We start from the raw sequence: 24595 nt of genomic DNA, 5'->3' as shown, positions 1-24595 counted from the left end.
TGCTGTCAAACGTTTATAGGATCGCGGTTTTCTTGTCGGTCCGATGCGAAAGTGTACTGGGCATTACGCATGCGAATGCATGGCGATTCAATGATGCTGCGTTAGCGCAGCTTGTTACACAAAAAGTGTGACATTCGAGAGAAGAGGCCCGATATATTGCCTCAGTGCGAGCTCGCAACCAGCACCCCGTAGCTTTGCGAGAGTCGTGGGAGGCCGCGTGTTTGAGGCCTCACGAGAAGGTCATCATGAGACGTTGCCCCGTTGCAGTGACGGCGAAATAGCTGACACTGTCTAAACTGCGGGTTCTAGGAATGTAAATCTTTATTGGACGAACTTGTTCCCAGAAAACGACGTAACTCACAAAGCACAGAGATAGCGGCTGGCATGGTTGTCGGTCATGGAATCCGATCGATCTCGGGAATCGAGTCCATCTGCTATATTTATGATTGTATTGTCGATACATCCATCCAGAGTATACACTCGCTGGTTTTTTCGCATACATTCGAAAATATGGAACACTTTCTTGCGTCGTGTGCGCACTCTGATTACACAAAACTCATTAGGATTCAGCGACAACATTTGAGCGATTTCGAATACAGTAAGCGCAAACGGAAATCTATGGGCACTTCACTTAACTAAACTGCTATAGGCGAAAACCTATCTATGACTGCCTCTGTTGCTGTTGTCTGAACTGTTCTGCGAACGGATGCCGCCGTGGACGCGAGCATGGGATGCAATCACAGCCATATGGCTGCAAGGTTTGCCGCCGATGTGCGCGCACCCCCACCCGCATGTCCGCGCTCTCCCACGCGCCCACTCGCACAGCGCTACTGGCACAGCGCCTCTTCTTCTTGCTCCCCTCGCCGGTGATCACCGCTTTCCTGCGTTTACCACGGACTGCACACGGACACTCATGGGCCACTAAAGGCTTACGCCTTAAAATTAGGGCCATCATGGTGATTATTGTACCAAACGGGGACGCTGTTGACTCACATATTCCACCAGTTCTCTTATTGTTCTTTTTGCTGGTGGTTCCTTTCTTTTTATACACTTTTCTGCCGTCATACGGTATGCCTATCCATCGCACTACCGTGCGCTAACGTCACACACAGACACGCACACGCACACACACACACGCACACGCACACACGCACGCACACACTCTCACACACACGCTCGCACACTCTCACACACACGCACGCACATTCTCACACCCTCACACTCACACACCGAAATAGACACTTGCGTTCCGATGTGTGTGCCATGAGACCGCTTGAGACGCGTTCTCATGACGGTCTCGTCTGAAATTGCAAATATGCAGACCGCTGATGTTAATGGAAGAGACTTCTGTCTTCCTATCAGTAAGAATAAGGGTCGATACTGCTTCGTTTTAGCTTCTGCGCCGTGCCTCGTCTCATCGGGTGTTCCAGGGTACCAGATTCCCATACTGTCCGTTATTTCTTAGAAGTGTTCATGTAGGATGCGTCAGACTGCTTCCGCGAGAAAAAAGAAAATAGTGACCAGGCAGTGGCAATGAGGGAAGAAGGTGTTGTGAAGTGTAATAATCCCTGAAGCTCAGTCACAAAATAGGGTTCTCACTCATGCTCAACCAACCTAGGGCCGAGCTTTTGGCGATCTTCGCATTTTCGCATTAAAAATGTAGAGTAAGGATTTCGTCCCCATCTTAGCAAATGACCCCAGTAAATTTGTGCGCTGTTTCACTTAATTGTTGGCGACAGCTCGTAGGTGAGGAGAACGAAAAAAGAAAGCTTTGCGAGAGCCTGCAAGAGTTAGCGGTCGCTCATCTGAAGCCATTCTTTGAATACTGTCCTGGAATGTTCACAGGTGTTACGTTATATTTTTAATAATCGCAATAGGCTCGCTCCGGTTCCCTCTACGCATAAGGTTGAAACAGAAAACCCACACCGCCTGTGTTTGTTAACTTCCTTGGCTGAGTATTTCAAATAAATGCTGGGAACTCTGAGACGCGTCGTAGTGGAGAACTCTGTAATGATTTTGACCGTATAGATCAATATTAATAAACGTTTTCTTAAACATTTAGACGTTTGTGTATTTTGCCGGAAATACGCACGCACCTCCCGCTTGGGTTTCCACGACGTGAACAGACCATGCTGTAGCGTCTGTGGCTAGGCGTAGCAAGCGAAAAGGACGACGAAGTGTTTGCATCATAGAACGCTTGTACCGTTGTCTCGCTTTGTTTCTTTCTAAACTCTGGGAGCTGCCGCTCCCTTGTTGTGGCAATGGATGAAGAAGCCCTCGAAGACCTTCGTGGAGCCAAGCCATCACGGGGGGTCGCGTCCAGGAAACGTGGAAATGCGTCAAGTGACATGGACAGCGAGGCAAACGAGTTGTACTCGGACAGCGTCGACTCGTCGGACGACGATTTCACACTTGTCTTGAGCCGAACCGCAAAAAGAAGACTGCCACGGAGGTCATCGTCGCCAAGTGTCTCCACCGTGAAGACACACCACAGCGCTGGCCGTACACTATGCTCTTCATGCCTGTGGACCCAGTGTCGGATCTGCGAGTCCTAAAGAGGCAAGTCCTTTCTGCGTTTCTTGAGGGAATCACGCCAAACGAGATAAAGGATGTGAGAATAAACGCAAGGAAGAATATCCTTGCAGTAGATGTTCTACACCGTAGTGCACTGCAAAGCTTGCGGCACGTAACGGAGATCTACAAAGTACAAGTGCGATCCATGATACCTACAGGCTGCAATGGCACTGTCGGCGTCATTTATGATGTTGATATTTCTATACCAACCGACGACTTACCCATATTAATAAAGCCAACTACAGAAGGCACAATTATCGCGCACATCACAAGACTTTGCAACACACGTTGCCTGAAGCTGTGATTTGAGGGAGACAGCCTTCCGTCACACGTCAGAGTTGGCCACGTCCGCCATCCAGTCCGGCCATACGTACCGAAGCCCCTGCAATGCTACAAATGCTGCAAGATGGGACACGTAAAAGGTGTCTGTGGGAATAACCTCGTGTGTCCACGGTGCGCTGAATCTCATTCAGCAGATGCCTGTCGCGCAACTGTGTTAAAGTGCCCTAACTGCCATGGTACCCATGAGGCCTCGTCCAAAGATTGCCCGCGGGTGAGGAACGAGCAAGCAGTACTCAAACGTATGGTGCGGGACCATGCAACACACAGAGAGGCTGCCGCTACTCTCAGGCGAAGACGACATCGCCACCGAAGAGCATCACGAAGAGTTACATCTATTGAAAGATATACACCATCTTCCGGCAAAGCGGCTACCGTATCAACGCCGACTTCCACAAAGACAGACACTGCGAAAACGAAGAAAGGGGCAAACTCGCACCTCCTGAAGAGTGGCCTACACTCCACGAGCACAACCTGTATCGGAGCCACATCAAATTGCGCCGCCCTCAATGACCTCACGAACCACGGATGCGACGACGACTGAGGATCGCCAAGTCACAGTGATGCTGAAGTTACTTATGGACGCCATGCGCGTTCTACTGAGCAGCATGAAAGCCCTGTTGGCACAGAGCGCACTGCAGGTGCTGGACACCTTGAGTCCGGTGCTTGCGGCTCTAGGGTAAAACCACGGCCCGAGAATTGCCATCGTTTCAAGAGGAGGTCAAGAATGCATCTGTCTTTCAGTGGAACGCCAGAGGGCTTAAGTCCTGCATGTCCGACTTTACACATTGTCTTTGCGCACCAATTCCCCATTATCGTGATTTGCGAGCCCAACTTGTCAGCTTCCATCAGACTGTCCGGGTATGAGTGCTTTATGTCCTCTACCCACGGAGTGCGCAGCAAGGTCGTTGTGTTTATACGCCGTGACTTGACTTATGTACATCACCCAATGCCTCCTGACGAAGCAAATCAATACGTTTGCTTAACAGGGAAGAAAAAGCTCACGTTCACAATTCTTGGAGCCTATTTATCTCCGACAAGCCGTCCAGGTTGTGAGTGCTTACGGGGAATTTTGACATCGACTCCACAGCCGTGGGTGCTCACTGGTGACTTTAACATCCACCATTACCTATGGGGAAGCTCCAAAGTGAACTCTAGAGGCAGAACGTTGGTGTCCTTTGCCTATGAACTCGAATTTTGCCTGTCAAATGATGGAAGCCCAACTTATCTGCGTGGATCAGCGTATAGTAGCTGCTTGGACATTACCTTCGTTTCACGTTCGCTTTCGAGAAGAGTGCACTGGTTTTCGGATTTAGAAACGCGGGTTAGCGACCACATCCCAACCTATTTGAAGATCGAACATTTGACTAGCTCCAAGTCCTCCAAAACCATCCAGTGCACCGATTGGCCTAAATACAAGATAATAATAGAAGACTGTTGTCGTGACAGCACTTCCTACAACCTACAGGGCGCGATAAAGGAGGCCATACAAACAACCACGCATTTGCTTTCGAAGAGTTCTTCCCGCACCGATTTCGACATCGAAGTAGCGAAACTTCGAGCAATTCATCGTCGTGCGGAGCGAATATATAGACGCACGATGTCCAATTATGATTTGAGGTTGGCTAGATGAACACAAAAGAAAATACAGCGTCACATGAACAAGCTGGCTTCGCGGCAATGGGTATCCTTTTGCGAGTCCCTGGATCTGCGAAAACCTTTGTCGCTTATATGGAGGACCATTCGTGACCTTCGCACAACCTTTGGTCAGCGCCACCTGTTTAAATCTCTGGCACTCCATCTACAATGTAGATGTAGATTGACGTCGTGGAATCTTTCTGCAGAAAGATTGCTGGCGAAACAAATTCCGATGGAACGGGTACGGGAACGCTCGACCACCCACTGTTCTCACGCCATCCCCGTATGGAATGCCCCTTTTCTATGGAAGAGCTAGAAGCTGCACTGGCTTTGTGCAGGCGTTCTTCAGCGCCAGGACCTGACGGCATTACATACCGTGCCCTGTGTAACCTAGGAGACCAAGCTCGGAAGGCACTCTTGCTCCTGTACAACGACTCCTGGCAGACGGGTACGGTTCCGCAAGAATGGAAGTCAACTCGCCTCATTCCACTTCTCAAAGCTGGAAAGTCGCCTTTGGACATTTCCTCATACCGTCCGATTGCACTTGCCAGTCGTGTCGGAAAAACAATGGAAAGAATGATTTTAACACATCTGGAATGGCACTTAGAGTACTATGAAATCTACACAGATGCTATGGCCGGATTAAGACGTGGCCGTTCGTCAACAGACAACGTTGTTGACTTGATAACATTTCTGCAACACCAAAAGGCCTGTAAGAGACTATCTGCTGCTCTGTTTCTAGACGTTAAAGGGGCTTATAATAATGTCACCCATGAAGCCATCCTTAGCACGTTAGACGCCGTTGGACTTGGTGGTAAGATATATATGTGGGTGTGCAGCTACTTAGAGAGGAGACCATTCTACGTGGACACAGAAAATGGCCCGACATCCGAGCCTTACGGTAGCCGAGGAGTCCCTCAAGGCGGAGTGCTTAGCCCGACTCTTTTCAACCTCACCCTCTGTGGATTAGTTGACAACCTGCCAAGCACCGTACGACTTACCATCTATGCAGACGACATCTGCATTCGGGCATCAGGTGTGACACGACTTCAGCTTCACGCTCGGCTTCAGAAGGCAGCCACAGTGACATCTTGCTACGTTCGTGAACAAGGACTTGAAATTTCATGCCGAAAGTGCGCAATGGTGGTATTCACGAGGAAACGAATGTCTGCTTACGGCGTATATATTAACGGGCAACTTATACCATACAGCAGAAGTCACAGGTTCTTTGGAGTCGTAATTGACAGAGACCTATCTTGGACTCCGCACGTGAATTACGTGAAAAATCGGCTGACTGCTATCTGTCACATGTTCCGGTTCCTTGCAGGAAAATGTTGGGTAGTATCTATACACGCTATGTTATAGCTGCACATGGCGTTGTTCGTTGGATTCCTGCGATACAGCCTGCCTGCAATATCCAACGCCTGCAAGACTAACCTGCGTACGATTCAGAGTATTCAAGTCCAAGCCCTTAAGATATGTCTTGGCTTACCACGGAGTGCATCAACGGCTGAAACCATTGCCTTTGCGAAGGATTGCCCAATAACGATGAACATTACCGTTGAGACAACGCGTATGCATCTCAGGCATTATGCTGGGACCACTTCCCACCCCTTGGCGAGCCTCACTGCTGCAAGGCCCTGCTCGACATTTAGCGGTATTGTCAGTGCACATCCTGGGTCGTTTACTTCAGGGTACGCACCTGCGGCCAAGCCAGCGTTTCCTCCGTGGTGTTCGAGCCTTCCACAAGTACATATGATTCTAGGACTACAGAACACAAATCTACCGGCCCCTGCTCTAAAACAGCTGAGCTTACTTCTTTTGCATGAAAAATACAGCAACCACGGGCACATCTATACCAATGGATCGACTACGTCGTGCAGTTCTGGTGGTGCCGTGGTTATACCAACGCGAGGAATGACACTGCGGTTCAAGACACCGCATGTCACGACCTCAACGGTGGCAAACTAACGGCCCTGCGTCGAGCACTGGAATTCATTGATTCTGAAAGACAGACCTAGAAAATGGGCTGTGTTCTGTGGTTCGAAACCCGCATTACAGTGCACGCAGTCAGTTCTCCGACACGGATGTCATGACCACTTTACATACGAAATCGCGAAACTTTGCCATCACGTCCAACAAAATGGTCACGAGGTCGTTTTTCAATGGGTACCTGGTCATTGTGGAATCAGTGGCAATGATTCCGCCGATAACGCTGCTCGCGCAACACATCAAGAAGAGCACAGCGTTCTGATTCCGCTCTCGAGAATAGATGCCGCAAGGCAGCTTCGACACCTGGCACGCAGTCTCACACTGACCGAGTGGAACTCGCCAAACTTACGACTTACACGACTGCATCGACTACACCCCTCCCTGCAACTCTGACCTCAACTCGGACTTCCTCGACGTGAAGCTACGCTTCTGTGTAGCCTTTGGTTAGGAGTTGCCTTCACAAAGGCATACTCCACAATTATTGGAGTGACTGGCAGTGCAGCATGCGAGGTCTGTGGCACCGAAGAAAGCATCGACCACCTGCTATGCCACTGTCCACGATACCGCCTAGAGAGACAAGAAATTTCCAAAGCTTTCCAAAAACTGGACAATCGGCCGCTTTCTGTGCAGGTGCTGCTGGAACACCGCCCCCATCGCCCGTCGGCTTATAAAGCGGTGAAGGCGCTTTTGTGCTTCTTAAGGACGACGGGCTTGTGCGACCATCTGTGACTATTAATGCAATTTTTGTATGGCCACACACGTCACAGAACTCACCGCAATTTCCTTCTTTCCTTCCCTCCTCTCTCGTCCTGTTATCCTTCTTTTCCCCTTTCCCATTCCCCCTGTGTAGGGTAGCCAACCGGACGTTATTCTGGTTAACCTCCCTGCCTTCTACTTATCTCTTTCCCTCCTCCTCCTCCATATACTTTCCTTATTGGAATGGCCAACAGCCCCATGTGCGACACATACAACAGCGAAGAGACGCTCACACATATTATCTGTGCCTGCCTGCGATATAGTGCCCAGAGACAAGTGATGTGCCGAGCACTGGACCAGTTGGACAATCGTCCACTACCATAACTGAAAGCTTTAGGTCAGTGCTCTGAAAGAACATCCGCGTTGAAGGCCTTATTCGCCTTATTAAGGTTCCTGCGGTCTACGGGGCTTCACGATAGACATTAAGAACCGCGCCCCTTACCGCTCTGTAGCGCACGCACTTTGTTAGTGCTCGTCTCGCTTTCTCTCTATCTGCCCCTTCAACTCTCTTTCTCTCTTTATCCCCTTTAACCCTTTCCCCCGTGCAGGGTATCCAACCGGAAACCACCTCTGTTTAACCTTCCTGCCTTTCTCTGTATTCTCTCTCTCTCTTGCCGCCATCTAAATATGGCCTTCGCGAGCAAGAATTATGCCCGCAATCGCATGCGTGGGGAGAAGTAAACAGGATATCAAGTGGAGAGGTTACTACCTCTCCATTTTCGATACTCTGTGTATTGCGCAGAACCACAAAACAATAATAATTCAGTACAGCGGTTGTTGCTGACCTATATCAGTGCAGAGAGGTGTCAATAAGGAAGCATAATATGACAAGCGATGAAACACAAATGCTAGGACAAGAGGAACTAAAGTATCCCACGACTACTGTACGACGTGAAATACAGTCTCAAATAGAGCTGCAGTTTTGATGATCGAAAAGTTTATGCTTGCGCTTTGGCCTAAGCGCGTTTATTTACCTTGTACGTGGATGAGTTTTGTCATAGAGGGAGAGGGTGGAGTATAGGAATGGGCCAACGCGCATGGCTGGTCGATGACGAAACCAAGTACCGCTGATACAAGCAACGCGTCGCACGAAAGCATTCTTGGGAATTGCGCTTAGGTTTTCTAACGTGACAACAGCGTGAACACGCAACACTCTGCGTCCGCCGTGTGCCTATATGGTTCTGGTCGGTGAACGAACAGAAAAAAATTCCAAGCGAAACAAAATGCGTAAGCTCTGGCGGGCCTGGTGTTCCATGAGACTGACAAACGCTACTCTGCATGGCTCTACAGCTGCACATAATTGCTGACGCACAAGTTCAACTTACAGGGGCAAATACCGTTCGCTATATATCTACACAGACGAGATGCATGCTTGCATGCACGCCTATGCAGAAAGTGGTTATTGTGTGTGCGCGGTGACCTATAGCACCGAGGCTGCTTCTCTCACAGCAACGAAAGTGCATGCTCTGCGCGAAACTCCTGTGACATTTATCCGCTGACTAGTTCAAAACTCGCCAAACAAACACACGCACTGCTTCGATGATGAGCGCATCCATGCGAAAGACGCTTTCACAATAGCATCCCAAATGCTTTATCTGCTTTTGCGCACCGTGATTGAAGGCTACCCACTTAAAATTAATCACCGACGATTGCATTTTATTACGTAGCTGCCGGCACGAAAATGCTGCCGACTGACTTCATCAACATAACTCAGCCATATTACGATATTGTCGGCGAAGTGTTCTCAGTGAGCCGTGGGGAACAAAGTTGCAGCCGGGCGCGCCGCGAAAGTTTTTTTGCTGCTCTGAATAAAGGCTAGCAGGCGTCTGATGTCGCGGCATAATATATTCCTTGGCGCTTCGAGTGTACCCGCCTCCACTAAAACCAAGACGGCATAACAGCCTTAATATACCGTTATATGGCACTATGCAAAAGGCATGCATTACGTTATACATGCGTAAGACATTACACGTTAAAGGCGGACCCACTTGGCGCGTTGTTGCACTGGGATCATGAGCGTGGGTCGTTTATAGTCAAGTGAAGTTCTTGACGCAGGCCTGTGCATTTTTAGCGTCAGCGTCAGTTGCTATTTAGGCCCCAGTGAAGAACAAAAACTTACTATGGCTCGGAGTATTCTGGAGAGGGCGTTTAGCGCACCGTCTGCCACATTAACTTCCTTGGTAGTTATAGCCACCATAGCCGGTGTCATCAAAGCCAAACCTTGGCTGATTAGCACAAGTTGTTTATTGTCTTTTTTACAGCGAAAGCTTTACTGGCCGCGAACTTGCGATTTCGCCATGGCGGTGCTCCGAAGAGGCACATGACGTCACAACGCGCGTCTCGCCGTGGTTATTTCTCTCTCTCTCTCGCTCCCTGGTCACTACTGCGCATGCGCCGCTAGTAGCCCCGAGCCACAGGTGTTCCGCCGCCGCCGTTTGGTATGACGTCACACCGCGTTCCTCGTCGTTGCGCTAGCCGCCGCTCGCTTCGCCAGCTGAGTCGCATGCCTGATAACATGTCGGAGGATTGAAAATGAGAGCTCGCGTGTGCCGCAATCACAGTTGGGGAGGCAGTATGGACGGCGACAATTCTGATAAGCAGGAGGAGGCCTGGAATCGACATCGGAACGAAATGAAGAGGAAACGAATCGCCCAGGAAATAGACGAACAGCGCGCCGAACGACTGGCTAAACGCCGCAGCATAGCTAGACAACCAGACTAATGTGGACTTGCAATCAAGATTAACCAAGGCTAACCATGCTATGCCTTAGCTTTCGCTACGTATATCCTGGCATAGCCGAGCTAAGCCACTGCCAATTTTTTCGCAGTGGTTGCCACTCTGAAATAATGCTGAAATGCTGATGTGCTGAAATAAAATTGCGCAGGCCCTCTTAGTCCGAAAATTAAAAAGTAAGTTGCATGAATAACCTCGCATACTTGTTCAAGATGGTCCGTCCGTGTCCCAGCAAATCTAAGCCATTTCTGGGTGGAGGGAAGATTACTTCTGGCTGTACACAAGGTCTTCAGCTGCTGAACTCGAAGTCCACGCGTTACGAAAGGTTTAAAGACGAACCCGCGCCGAAATTAATATTTTGTTATTGTTTACCTTTGTTGTTACCTTTTTATGTATAGGAGAAAATGGTCGTAAGCAGCGGTTCGTTCAGCAAGTTCTTCAGTTATCGTCATGTAAAGTTATGTCCCAAAAGTACAGCTCGCCTAAACTTGTAGTGTCATTCTACAAACTAGCCGAAACTCTGATATTGGTGGTGCAACAATATGGATGTGATGACCACGTGAGTCAACTCTGTTGTCTCAAGTCAAGTCTGTTGTGCGCGACGAGTTGGCGAACCTTGGAATTCAGTCTGTCTATTCCGTCAACCGAGCGGACACCTACATTTTCCTACGATCTCTTCTTCGCGAGGCCAGTACCCATGTCGGCCTTTTCGCAACCCAGCGGAATGGCGATCATCCAATGATTGGCCGACATGTATCAAGTGATGGCGCGTTGGCCACATTTCCCGCCGCCGCCGCAATACCTGGACGTCATGCCAATATCAGTCTGCGCTCCAACCTTACCACCGCTCCCCAGGTACTTGTCTATCACCGCGAGATTCAACAGAGCCATACAACTCTACGCAGGCGTCCTCATCTACACGGCAGAATCGCTCACAATCGCCACGACGACCCCTGTCTCGCTCATCCACTATTTGCCGTTCTCCGTCTCCCATGTACCTGTACTCTGCGGGAAACTGAAAGGTGCAAATTCGAGAGGTGACGATGCTAGAACGACAGGGATTGCAATTGTTCTACTGACCTTACTGACGGAAAGGAATTTACTTGATGTGACGTAGATGGTGTCCCTGTATCTGCTCTGCTTGATATAGGCAAGCACAGCTATGTGATGAGCGATTAGCTTCACAGACAGGTCACTCAAGTCCTTACACCTGCGGTGTCCTGTTTTGTGCGAGTCGCTAGCGGAAGAACACTGGCCACAATAGCAATGTGTCCCGCTCGCGTTGGTGTCTGTTTTGCTTACTGTTCTTTAACAGTGTCCCCATGACGTTATTCTAGGCCTTGATTTCATATCCGCTCACTGCACTCTTATCTACTGTTCCGCTGGACTTGCTCCATTTGATTTACCATGTCCTGACCCTCCTGAGGAAGCTCCCAGCAGGTTCTGCTTCGCTGAGCACATTCGACTCGCCCCACAAGCCATGGCAAGCGACCTGCTTTACACAGCTCCACCTGTGCCTGATGGTGACTGTGTTTTGTCTCCCCTCGCGGAAGTCCTCCTTGCTCATCACGTTGCTCTTCCGCAAACCGTCGTTAGTATCACCAGCAACTCTACCAGCCTTCATCTCGTCAACTTCGGAATCAGTGACCACGTCCTACCCCAAGGCATAGCCTTACGTACGCTGTCTTTCTCCCATATTTGCCTGTTTTCAGCCTTGACTGCTTGTATTACGTCGTCTCCCGTTGACTCTTCTTCTTTGCCAGCCGTCCTTCCTCAGCTTACAAGCTTAACTGCTCCTGAACTTCCGCCTCACCCCGCCAACTAGTTATGCCAGCTGCTCTCCGCGTTCAGCGACATTTTTGACCTGGGTCACCCTTAAGGCCAGACCTCTACCACAACACACCATATTGACACCGGTGACGCACACCCTATTCACAGGCGACCATACCGTCTTTCCTCGCACGAACGACAAATCATTCAAACGGAGGCCGAAAAGATTCTCTCTCGAAGAATCGTTGAACCATCATCCAGACCTTGGGCGGACACTGTTGTTCTAGCTAAAGAAGACGCCACCTGGTGCTTCTGCGTGGATTACCGGCACCTCAACAAGATCGCCAAGAAGGACGTTTAACGTTTATCCTCTACCACGCGTTGATGACGCCCTCGGCTGCCTCCACGGTGCAAAGTACCTTTCTTCCATCGACCTTGGCTCCGGTTACTGGCAGACTGCCGTCAGCGACATGCAGCGCGAGAAAACCGCCTTTATAACACTAGATGGCTTATACACGTTCAAATTTATGCCCTTCGGCTTATGTAATGCTTCATCTACTCTTGAACGCATGGTGGACACACTCCTTCATAACTTCAAGTGGCCTATCTGTATTCGTTACTTAGATGACGCCGTCGTTCTTGCTCCTACATTTTCCACGCACCAGGAGTGCTTCTCGCTCGTTCTTTCTGCTTTTTGCAATGCTGGCCTTCAACTTCATTTGTCTGGATGTCACTTCGGACGCCGTCAAATTACTATCCTCGGTTGATTCCTCTGGTGCGCGCCGAGACTCAGGCAAAGCTCGTGCCGTACGGAAGTTTCCCGTGCCAACAGGTGTAAAGATGCCCGCAACTTCGTCGGACTGTGCTCGTACTTCCGCCGTTTCATGCCCGATTTTGCGGAAGGCACCCGCCCTCTGCTTTTCTGAAGGCAGACGTTTCATTTTCTTGGGGTCTTGAACAAGCAACTGCCTTCTCGAAGCTTATCTCTCTCCCAAGATCTCCACTCCTTCTTGCGCGCTTCGACTCACCAGCTCCACCAGAAGTCCGCACTACTGCCAGTGTTCATGGAATCAGTGCCATTTTTTGCCAACGTAACGACGTCCCCACTGCGTCATTGCCTACGCCTGCCAACTACTTTTTCCAGCTGAGCGGAATTATTTCATTACTGAACGTGAGTGACTTGCACTTCTCCAGGCAGTGGCGAAATCTCGCCGTTACCTATATGGTCGGCCCTTTACATTAACCACAGAACACCATGCGCTCTGCTGACTTTCGTCCCTCACAGAACCTACCGATCGCCTAGTTCACTAGGCGCTACGCGTACAGGAATACACGCACACAGTTGCTTGTACGAGTTTACACCAAGATTCCAACTGCTTGCACCACCATCCACACTATGCTCCTGATGTTCCTGCCACGTGTTGCTTCTGTATTTTCGCTATCTGGTTCGCTGACGTCGCTACCAAACAGTGCCAAGATCCAAGCATACGTGGTATCATGGACAAGCTCACACCTAGTTCATGTGATCCTTCTCTTGGCATGTTCCTATTCCAGGACGGTACTCTATATCGGCACAGCATGTACCCTAGTGGATCTTAGATGGCGCTGGTCATTCCCTGGCATCTTCGCACCACTGTTCTGTCCAAGCTGCACGATCTGCCAACTTTTGGTCACCTCGGGGAATCGGCACGTACGACCGTGTCCGGCGACGATTATTTCGGCCTGGTCTGTACCAATCTGTCCGCCACTACGTCGCTTCTTGTGAGTGATGTCAACGCCAGAAGAAGCTGTCTGTGCTCACTGCTAGTTTACTCCTATCTGTTGGCGTTCCTACAGAACCCTTCTATCGCGTTGGTGTAGACTTCTTGGTACCTTTCCCCACATCTGACTGATGCAACACGTGTATTTCCGTCGTAACTGATCATACAACCTTGTTCGCGTTCACCAGAGCCCTTCCAACAGACGTAGACTACTTCCTGTTGCAGAACATCGTTGTTCACCACGGTGCTCCTCGTCGACTTCTTACCAACAGGAGTCGCTCCTTCCTCTCTACATTTGTGGCCTACTTGCTCCGCTCCTGTTCTTCCAAACACAAGCTTAGCACAGCATACCATCCTCAGAGGAACGGTCTTACGGAGCGACTTATTCGAACAATAACGGCAAAGTTCTCCATGTGTGTTTCTGACAACCATCGTGATTAGGATACTACTCTCTATTTTGTCACATTCGCGGAAAATTTATCGCGCCCGGTTACTCGCCATATTATTACTTGGACGGCCGAGATCCGTTACTGCTTTTTCATTCAATACTGCCTACCGCTCAAGAGTCCGTGTCTCTGTATACAAGTGATGTAATTGCTTGAGCCCCAAAAAACACGCCAAGTTGCTCACCGTCGCCTTTGTGCTTCTCAAAACAGGCGGAAAAGCATTTGTGACAGTCGTCAGCAGGACGCCGCTGATTTTACCGGGGATCTTGTCACGGTGGGGGGAGGGGAGTATCTCCCCCCCCCAACCATTTCGGCCTCTCGAAAAGACTAATGTCCCGCTACTCCGGCCCTCACCGGATCGTCTGTCAGGTAACTGACGTAACCTACGAGATGTCCCCGGTCGCACCTACTACTCGCTCCATCCAGACTTCCCATAACGTCGTTCAGGTCTGCCGCCTAAAACGCTACCAGTCGTTTTCTGCCTAAAAAGCAGTGCAACGGCGCTTCCATGCCAAGTGGAAATATGTTGCGCACCTCTGCACAACCCTAAGGAAGATGAGCACGAGCTTATATCTGAAGAAGTGAACGCTTCAATGAGTAGGCTGTTGTATGCTTGGGTTTGTAAATTACTGTAAATTACTGTACATTCTATAAATTAATTAAATTATGGTGTTTCACGTGCCTAAACAAGCATCTGATTATGAGGCACGGCGTAGTGGGGGAATCCAATGTTTCTCTAATGTACACCTACATCTAAGTACACGGGTGTCTTCGCATTTCGCCCCCATCGAAGGGCGGCCGCCACAATGCAAATACGCTACCCGTCTTGCTTCTTCTCTCTGCAAAAAATATTGTTCTAAACCAAACTTAACGGGAAGCTTTTGCTCCTACATGGGAAATGAGCAATACTTTCTTCTGACAAAGACTCCACCGCAATTCGTGAGGTATGTTGAACTTAAAAGTAGCATTTAAAATGAGATTTGAGAAAGCGAATGTTTATTTAGCTTCCGCTTTTTTAAATTCTAGGAAAATGCGAAATTTCAAGAATTAATACTTGAAGTATACGACTCTGTATCTCAGGAACTAAAAACGGTATCAAAATTCTGTAAATTGCACCTAATATTTCATTTATGGCGGACAAAAATGATATATTGTATGCCACCCTGAAATACACCACTAACTCCTGAATATGGCATTCCAAAAATCTTCACAAGCATTGTAACAATTTCACATAAGTTATAAATTTATGCATCAAATTTGTCCGATTCAGATGCTCCAAGGGGTACAGTTTATAGAGGTGTGATATCAGTTTTTGATGCTAACTAACGGATTTGTAAAGTTCGTACTTCTTTTTTCGGATTTATCGATTTCTGATAATTGTTGTCAATAATGTCATGGCCTAAATCAAAATCATTATTGCAGCGATCACTGTGATCTACCGTTCTCTCTTGAATGCAACAATTCTCATTCAGGTCGGTTGCGCGGTTGAGCGATTTTCTCACAAAATCATTTATGCGTTTTACATGTATTTGAGCAGCCGGCATCGAAGGCGCGAGCTAAAGCTTCCTCTTATTGCATCACACCGGTTCTATAGAAAACCCACGAAACATAACGCTAACTATACGGAAGCCCGCGGCCGCAGTAGTTCAGATATAATAAGAAAAAAGGAACAGCGGAGAAAGGAAACCCAACGGAAGCTTTGCAGGAGCCGCTATCTTGGCCAGACATCTCACCCGGAATGCTAATAAGCTGTCTGGCAACAAGTCTAGCAAAATCATCGATTCGTTGCCGGTCGAGCAAGTAGCAGGTTGTCTTCAAGATAAGGCTGATACATAAGCGCGCTCGTATTGACGTGAAGCACCGATGTGAAGCAGCAGTCTCAGGGTGTGATTCTTTTTATTATGTTTTCCTTAGTTTTGCGTCATGGCATAGGTCACGGCGCGAATTTCAAATATTTATTGTGGATATACCACGTGGTGGCGAAAAAGGAAACTAATCGGATGTCCAGAATTCCTGGGCATGCCATCAGAGCAGATTTGTGAGGAGTGAGCTATATTTAAGAGCACGGGAGGTTTAATGCTTAAAAACTGACACTTACGTATTCTTCCGTGATTTGAATGCCAAAACATTATGACTTCTCTAATGAATTGGTTATGTTCATGATACGCTGCGTCATGCATTGTCATGCGCCCTTCACAACATTACCTTAATCTACCTTGCTTTAATTTGTACTTAAATTAATTCACCTTAACCCACCTTAAGCCACTTTAACCGACTTTAATTCACCTTGCTCTAATTTGAGCCAACCTTAATCCACTTTATTTCACTTTACTCGACCTTAATCCACCTTGCTCGAACTTGTACCAACCTTAAGTCACTTTAATTGACCTTGCCTTAATTTGTACCAACCTTAATCCACCTTAATCCACTATAGTTTACCTTCATTCAATTTGCTCCTTAGGTCCCCTTACTCTAACTTAACTTACAAGACGCTGATGATGGTATTTGTTACTATTCGTTGCGAAGAATGCCGGCGGTTCTGCCTCATGGGGACATATAATGGGTTCGCTACAATAACAAAGTATGAGCAAAGTGGCTCAGATACACGGCAAAATTTTTGTGTCTTGACATTTTGAATGTTTGCTATTATTTTGATCACCGCCGTAATGGAAGAACTTGGTTGTTTTTTTCAATGACTCCTACAGTGTTACTAGGTAGAGTCCTGCTATTTCTTTTGTCCGTGGACTACAGGGGCTTGAATTATTTATAGCTACCTCTCTCACTTTCAGGGATTTCGTGCATCAAAGATGTATCGCGGTCGACGTGCGTAATAGCTCTTAAATTTTTGTAGTACACGTATGAGATAGTACTGCCTCTGCAGTTCGTGTCATGTACGCTTCCAAAGATAGCACGTTTCAATATTCACAAGTTCCCACACTGAGCGCCTATTTCAGACGTACGCGTTTCACGAAATGACAATATGGTTGAAAAATTACAGCACAATTTGGAGTTCTGAACTTGTGGCAAGAACTTGTTTAAAAATTTTAGGACGAGATGTAACGCGTGTATGGTATCTGAAAGAAGAGCCAGGCTAAAATTAATTCCTGCAACCTTCCGTGAAATGACGGCTTGATACATATCGAGCAAGTGAGAAAGTTGTGCCAGTTCATGTTGACGGTCTAGAGAGAGTAGCGCGACCATTTAAACAATGTTAGTATGTTAGTTTAAACAATATTAGCTAGCGTAATACAAATAGCGTGACAAAGTTTCTTCCCCAATTTTTAGAACTGCTGTAGCCTCACGTTCAGACTCTGGTTGCTTAATTCAGATTACTAAATTTCAAGTTTCCTAAATATGTGTAGCCAATCGGAATTTCAGCTGGGAAAGTACGTTTTCATTACTTTTTTTTAACAGAAATGTCTACTGTACTTTCCTCGAATCGCTTCGCGTATTGTTTAGCTCAGTCTGCCTAACGGCCCATTTTATCAGAGCGGGGCAATCAAACCCCTAAGCTCACTGCGCGAGTGCCTGCAGGTGCTTAACTCCTGCTAAGAAGAGATGAACAAGAACACGCTATTATTCTACTGCAATCCCGACCTGTCGTGTACAGAAATATCACTCATTAGTCTCTGCCAGACGAGTCGGGTTTCGAGCGTTATAAAAACAAAAGATAGCGTCAGTACCCGATGCCGTTGGATGGGTACTTCCTCCGCTACAAGTTTAGACCCCGACGCACCGAACCGTTACACTTCGCTTTGTGTTGCACACGCGCCTCTGTGGGCGCGGAATGCAACGAGAGCGCCACGTGGGCAAGCGAAAGGAAAAGGCAAACTCCGAACGACTGGTTAGCTCTTGTTTACGCATTCTAACTTGACGGAGACGCCGCCAAGCATGTCGACGCTCCTTCTTCACCACCGTCCCTTAAACGTTTCCACGCCTCCTGGCAGCGAAAAGCGTCTACAGTTCAATGAATACAGGGCAAAAGTAGGCACGCCCCCTTTTTAAGAGGGTAAATACTAGTTCAATAGGAAAAGTAAAAGTGAGACCGACAGCCTCCCGAGAGAGAGTCCAAACCGCACGCCGAGAGTAAACGAATAAAAATGGGGGAGGAGGCGAGTGGGGGGGGGAGGACGGTGAGGAAAAGGGGAGAGCGACAGCCAGAGCCACGTGACTAAAGCGGCCGTCTCTATCGCGCTCTCTCCACTCTCGCTCGAGGCTCCCTCTCACGCACCCTCTCGCTCTCGTCGCAGATTCGAGCGCCGGAGTTTCTGGACCCGGCGGCGACGGAGGCACGACCGGCACGCGGGCCGGAGTCGAGCGGCAGACGCCACGACGCGCGCACGCCTTTGCGACCACGACTAGCGCGAGGCGCAGCTGCTGCCTGCCGCGGCACCGGTCATATACAAGCGGCGTGAGTACCGCTACTGCGGCCGCCAGCAGCGAACAGGCCGCGCACACACAGTTGGCCTGTCGTCGGCAAAACACGACGCAGGTCGCGAAGTTCAAGACCTGTCTTTCCGCTGCAACGCATCGTCGCTGACGGACAGGCAGCGGCGCCGATCTCACGGCTGCTTCTGATGTCACCGGTTCGAGGTGCGGGAGCTGCGTGAACTGCCAGCCATGAGGTGGGAAAGCCTCGGACGGAAGGAACCGAATTCCTGGTGGCTTCCCCTGTGTTCTTCCTGCCTTGCAGTGCAGCTGCTCTTCGGGGTACTGCCCGCGGTCCGAGCAGTGGAGGCTGGGTGAGTCGTCTAGCCACGATTGCGCAGTCGCGGGCGTGATCTCTTCAAGCTGTCAGGAAGCTCAGCTGAGCCACGTTAATTACGTTGCTGATGGAAAGCTACATGTGCGTAAAACCTACACGCTACTAATTTAAAGTGTTTTGCTGTAGCCTGTGCGGAGGTTGTTACACCCACCGTGTGGTTAAAAACGTCAAGAATAACACTGACCTTATAACGGGGCAGGTCAGTGGTGTTTAAGTTCCTTGGAGGCCTGCTTGGTATTTATTTCCCTGCGTGACTTTGCTATAAGTCCTTCGTTGGAAAGATTCGCAGTACTCGATTCTTCTTGCAGAAAGGCCTTCACAAAGTCAAGCATTAAAAAAAAGAAATAAATTAACGAGACACCGTGGATATTCGCTAGCTGCTCGTCGCCAGTTTTTATTCTTTCAGAGCGCACTCAATTTGCCAAGTAGCTGACAATATTGAGTGTACGTTGAAGGGGTGCGTTGATGAAGAATAACGCTTACTTCCTTGACCGCAGTTTTGTAGCTGATCCGATGCAGGGCGCTCAGATAAGAGAACTGAATTGTTGCTCGCGCGCTTTTCTACTTCAAGTGTTTACGATTTTGAAAACGATGCTGAAATCTTTCCTACTGTCTTGTCCATAGCTTGTCAAGGAAAATGATAGAAGTGTACAGCGCAACTTTTACGCAGACCGTGGGACGGAAACACGCTTGTTTGTGTCTTCCTGTCCTACGGTCAGCGTAAAAGTTGCGCTGTATGTTTCAATCATGCATCTGTACCAACTCGCCCAAATGTCTGACCTTATATCAGGGAAAAGGCAAGAGTTGAGGGCAGACACCTATACAATTATTAAAGTGCACGATTAAAAAAAAAAGATCGAGTGCTACAGGGCGGCCTTAGCGTGTGTGACATATGTTTAGATGTGTTTCCGGCATACTGTTTTCTAAAGAAATGTGAGAGGTATTATTTATTCTATTCTATTAGTTTATTCGAAGGACCGCTGAGCGGCGTCCAATTGGAAATTAATGCTTTCGCATTTACAACTCATAAAAAATACTTTGGTGTTCTCGGATTTTTGCTCTTATTAAACGACGTGGCGCTACCGCAACGCTTTGTGGGGGCCGCTTTGTGTTTTCAATTGTCTGTATCACAAAACGCACAGAGAAATTTTAAGCTTCGTAGAGTTCTTGTTTACGTTATACGCAATTGTAAAAAAAAAAAGAGACGGTTGAAAATTGAGCACAAATACCTGTGTGTGTTATGTGACGCCAATTTATCGGAGGTATAATGTCAACAAAACTCGATGATAGGCGAATTGTGAAACTAGCCGCGGTGGCTCAGTGGTTGTGGCGTTCGGCTGGTGCGCACGAGATCATGCGTTCGACTCTCAACCGCCGCGGCCACTTTTCGACAGAGGTGACATGCTGCCAGTGTGGCTTTAGGGGAGCGTTAAAGCACCCCGAGTGCTAAAAACTTATTCTTGAGCTCTGTACTAGGGCATCCTTCATATCTCGGAACGTTTCCTGGGACGTTAAGTCTTATGAATGAACGAATCAACTTGTGGACTGGCTTTTGAAGACAAAAATAATAATAAAAAGCCCTCTCTTTTATTTTTTTGCATTCCTGTGTCCCGGCGGTGGAACTGATCTGCGGGTGAGTTTAGTGCCGAAAAAATTAAATCATGGGCTTTTACGTGCCAAAACCACTTTCTAATTATGAGGCACGTCGTAGTGGAGGACTCCGGAAATTTCGACCACCTGGATTTCTTTAACGTGTACTTAAATCTAAGCGCACGGGTGTTTTCGCATTTCGCCCCCATCGAAGTTTAGTGCCTGCCATTGTGCTTGCGAATAGCCGGTCGTTGGCTGGCACTTCACAGTGCATCAAAACTGATAAAAGCCTCTTGAGACACCCGCCCGATAAAAGTGAATGTACAAAAGAATGGCAACAGTGGAAAAGTAAAATGCTAGGCTTTGCAGAAAGGAGCGTGCGAGAGCGGCTTCCGATCGCGTCGAAACAGCGTTGAGTGGGTTTCTTCGACTATAAACGAATTTACTGCGTCAGCAGCATCCTTTCAGAGTGAAGACGAACACCTTATTTTGCTGGCCTGCTTTTTTTTTCTTCAAATAATTACGGTCATGCACTATGGGCGAATAGAGAAGAAGCCAGCGGTTGCCGAGTTCTTGATTGCGGCAAGTAATTTGAAATCTACTGGAAAACCATCGCTAGAGAAATGAATGAGTGCTTGCCGGGACTGCGCTCTCTTACGGCCGCTTGCTAGTTTTGTCACGTGACATCTAGAAGAATGACACGGGACGGAATGTCGAATTACAAGCAGAACACCAGCTCTCAGTTCCGTCGAGCGATTTATGACATTTATGACACAGTGCTTCTTCAACGACTTCAGAACAACGTTGACTTGATTACCAAATAATGACGCTCGTTTAGAAACATGTTCTTACCTTCACATACAAGTCTTTTTTAGTTCTTCTTTCCTGAAAAGATCGGCGCCTTATTGTTTTGGTGCTTTTATGTTTGACAAATAACGACATGCTCCAGCACAGCGGTTAGAAGATAAAAGCAGTTCTGTGAACCATTTTACGTATGAGCGGGTGACTCACGTAGCAACTTTTACGCAAATAAGTTCCATTGAAGGAATATATGCTTCGCGCGGAGACGGTGTTTACAAGACATGGAGCGAACAAAGCTATCAGCGTACTCCTTATAATGTTAGGACAAAAAGAGGGAAGAATACCTGTCTAGACATCTACATTACGTACTGATCGCCAAATGTGAAACAATTTGTTGGACTCATTCTCTCGGTTTTTTCTTCTTAAATATTTCTCAAAAACTTGTGTCCGTCAGCGATACAAAGCAGAAAGTAAAAAAAAAGAAATTTTGCCGGGAAGAGAGAGAGAGAAATGGAGAGGGAAAGGTAGGGAGTTTAACCAAGGACGTGCCTGGTTGACTACCCTACACTTGTGGAGGGGGAAAGGAGAAGAATAGATAAGGAGAGAAAAGAAAAATAATCGTCAGTCATTCAAAGAGTCAGTCGTAGAGGAATCGCCGCTGTCACAAGCGTTCGTACGATCCAGTATCTTTCACGAAGTGAAGAAGTGCTTTTGTGGCCTTTAGCATGGACTTGTATATAAAATGGCCTGAGGCCAGCTGTTCGGTAGAACAGTTTATTTTTGCTGAGGTGTCATTGCATAGATGTCAGTAGGTCGACTTCTACATGCTCATACAAAGTACAGTATGATCAGTGCACACAAAGCACATTCACATTCACACAATGCACATTCGCTCTATGCTTCAAGTTCATCGTGTTCTATACGTCTGAGAAAGCCGAGTGGAATTTTTCTAGTTATCAAGCAGTCACCCTAGTGTTAATAAAATCCTTTAGTCCTCGTGTAGCTGGTATTTGTTCCTGATAGAAAGGCTATTTTATTAATAATTTTCTTTTGTCCAGAATGCATCGTACAAAGGCACCACGCTTGAATTGTTTCATTAGTTTTCCTGTCTACGTTTAATCAGTCTTGCACCACAGTTGCGTCACATACACTTGCGCCTAATAAAAATATCTATACGTCAGGTTCCTGTTCGCACCCACAAACATTACTTAGAAAGCGGAACCGTATGGCTTTCAACCCCTGCATACTCTCGCTCCATACAGCTCGCTTTATAGCCACTTGTAACATTAGCACTTGTAGAGACTGCGCCCTTACTGCCACCCACCATTCAAAAGCGTTCGCCGAACACATAATTGAGAAACCAAACATTTAAAAACTCGCATCAGAATAGGCAGTAAAGTCCGCGCTTCTTTCGCCTTCAGCACTCCTCCCGGCGCAAGACAGTTTAGAGACGCGTTAGCAATATCAACACCCACCGTGCTTGATTAGTAGCTATGGTGTTGGGCTGCTAAGCTAGAGGCCGCGGGATCGAATCCCGGCCACGGCGGCCGCATTTAGATGGGAGCGCAATGCGAAAACGCCCGTGTACTTAGATTTAGGTGCACGGTAAAGGACCCCAGTTGGTCCAAATTTCCGGCGTCCTCCACTACAGCGTGCCTCATAATCAAATCGTCGCTTCAGCACACAAAACGTCATAATTAAATATTTAAATTTTAGCAATGTTAACTGGCCCGCAGCCGCATTCATAAATTAAAATAAGCTATTTCCTATCTTTCTTAACCCGCCGTGGTTGCTCAGTGGCTATGGTGTTGCGCTGCTGAGCACGAGATCGCGGGATCGAATCTCGGCTGCAGCGGCTGCATTTCGATGGGGGCGAAATGCGAAAACACCCGTGTACTTAGATTTAGGTGCACGTTAAAGAACCCCAGGTGGTCGAAATTTCCGGAGTCCCCCACTACGGCGTGGCTCATAATCAGAAAGTGGTTTTGGCACGTTAAACCCCATAATTTAATTTTTTTATCTTTCTTTTTATGTGTAGGCGTTTCTTGACTGTGCTTTACATTTACCCCGAGAAAGCGTGTCACGTATTAAGTTCACTTGTTCGCCTGTATATTTGCACTGGGATGTGACGCATTCATCGCCTTTCTTAATGCGCAGCTTGAGTTCAGCGCGTAGATGACGCAGCAACCGAAACCTGAACGGTGACGTACTTCCAGAATAACTGTGTTATGTCTTTCAGACGTGTAACGCGAGAAATAGTAACCACGCTTCGCCAGACTGTGTGGTTCAGCGCCAAGCGGGACGGGGGACACAGGGAAAGAAAGAGGACAAGGGCTTCGCATTTACAAATGTTAGCGGCTCTATACGCGGTGTCCCAACTATCGCACACCAAGATCTAAAAATATCGAAATGCCACGTAGCTGGACATAACCAAGTTAATGTTGTTTGCTGTCGCTTGGCGATACTGAAACTATTTTTTTTTCATTCCGCCTAATTATAGAATTATCTTAACTAAATAATCAACTTCTCAAATATTTTAGTTAGATGAAAAGTGTCAATGAGAAAATTATAGAGCAACATGGAAAACTCCCCATACAGCTTTCTGTTGGTCAGTGCGCGCTACATAAAGGTGTTTTTCCGAACGTCAAGGAAGCCCGCGAATACATGCAATATTGTCGCGCGCGGCAATTCAAAACGATCGTCAACTTTTCAGGGCCTGCCGTCGCATCTGTGGATCATCTGAGGTCACTTGAAGGTGTTCTGTTGCTTGAAAGGAAAGACAGGAAAGTAAGCAAACACGTAGCACAATATGGATGTTCGACTTAAGGGAGTTGCAGTTGGATGTCCACGATAAAAATTATGACATTACACTGCATATTTCTCTGGAAATAGTCGTTTACGAAACCGATTGTCTCAAGGCCTGTGCTTATTGACCATGCTGAGCAGCAACACATGGAATTCTGATATCGACGTCACCACGAACGTTTGCAACACAGTGATTTTTCTTTCACAATAGCCAATGTAAAGGGGCGTTTCTCTCAAGCCCTGCTCTCTTTTTTTTCGCTGTCACAAAGTAATATTAAGAACACTGCTGTTAAATATCGCAATCAGAATGACACACAATAAATATAATAGCTGCAATATCATCAGCATTTCTCCTTCTTTGTCGAGAGTGACAGCGCACTAGCGAAAGCTTCCGGCTGGTGTAAGCGCGGATATGCTTCCTGTTCTTTCTGTATTACCTGACAGAAAGAAAGAGAAAAAGGCTAAGAAAAAGAACCGAATGCAAAATACCATATCTTTGAAGTCTGCCCCGGATTACCGCGCACAATGAACGTGGTCCTGTTATGAACTCATTCTGGTCAGCCGTACCTACCTCAGGCGTGCCTTACAGGGTAGGCCAAAAAAAGTCATTTCGAAGAAGGCCTCGT

At 47.7% G+C, this 24595-nt stretch overlaps 1 protein-coding gene across 3 annotated transcripts in view; it reads left to right on the top strand.

The window, feature by feature from the left end:
* LOC142583056 (glycine receptor subunit alpha-2-like) overlaps positions 1–24595 on the top strand; it is a 208713-nt gene that overhangs the window by 40468 nt on the left and 143650 nt on the right. Inside the window, exon 2 of one of the 3 annotated variants that reach the window (XM_075693327.1) lies at positions 18259–18750. In XM_075693327.1, the coding sequence (XP_075549442.1) occupies positions 18629–18750 (122 nt within the window). In that variant the 5' untranslated portion in view covers positions 18259–18628. Of the gene's footprint in view, positions 1–18212; positions 18751–24595 lie in introns of those variants that run through there. The other 2 variants (XM_075693328.1, XM_075693330.1) reach the window with 2 other exon arrangements.

Source organism: Dermacentor variabilis, chromosome 5, assembly GCF_050947875.1.
Source record: "Dermacentor variabilis isolate Ectoservices chromosome 5, ASM5094787v1, whole genome shotgun sequence".
Taxonomy (NCBI): Eukaryota; Metazoa; Arthropoda; class Arachnida; order Ixodida; family Ixodidae; genus Dermacentor; species Dermacentor variabilis.
The sequence above is the reverse complement of the archived record's forward strand: the minus strand, read 5'-3'. Positions and strand labels throughout refer to the sequence as shown.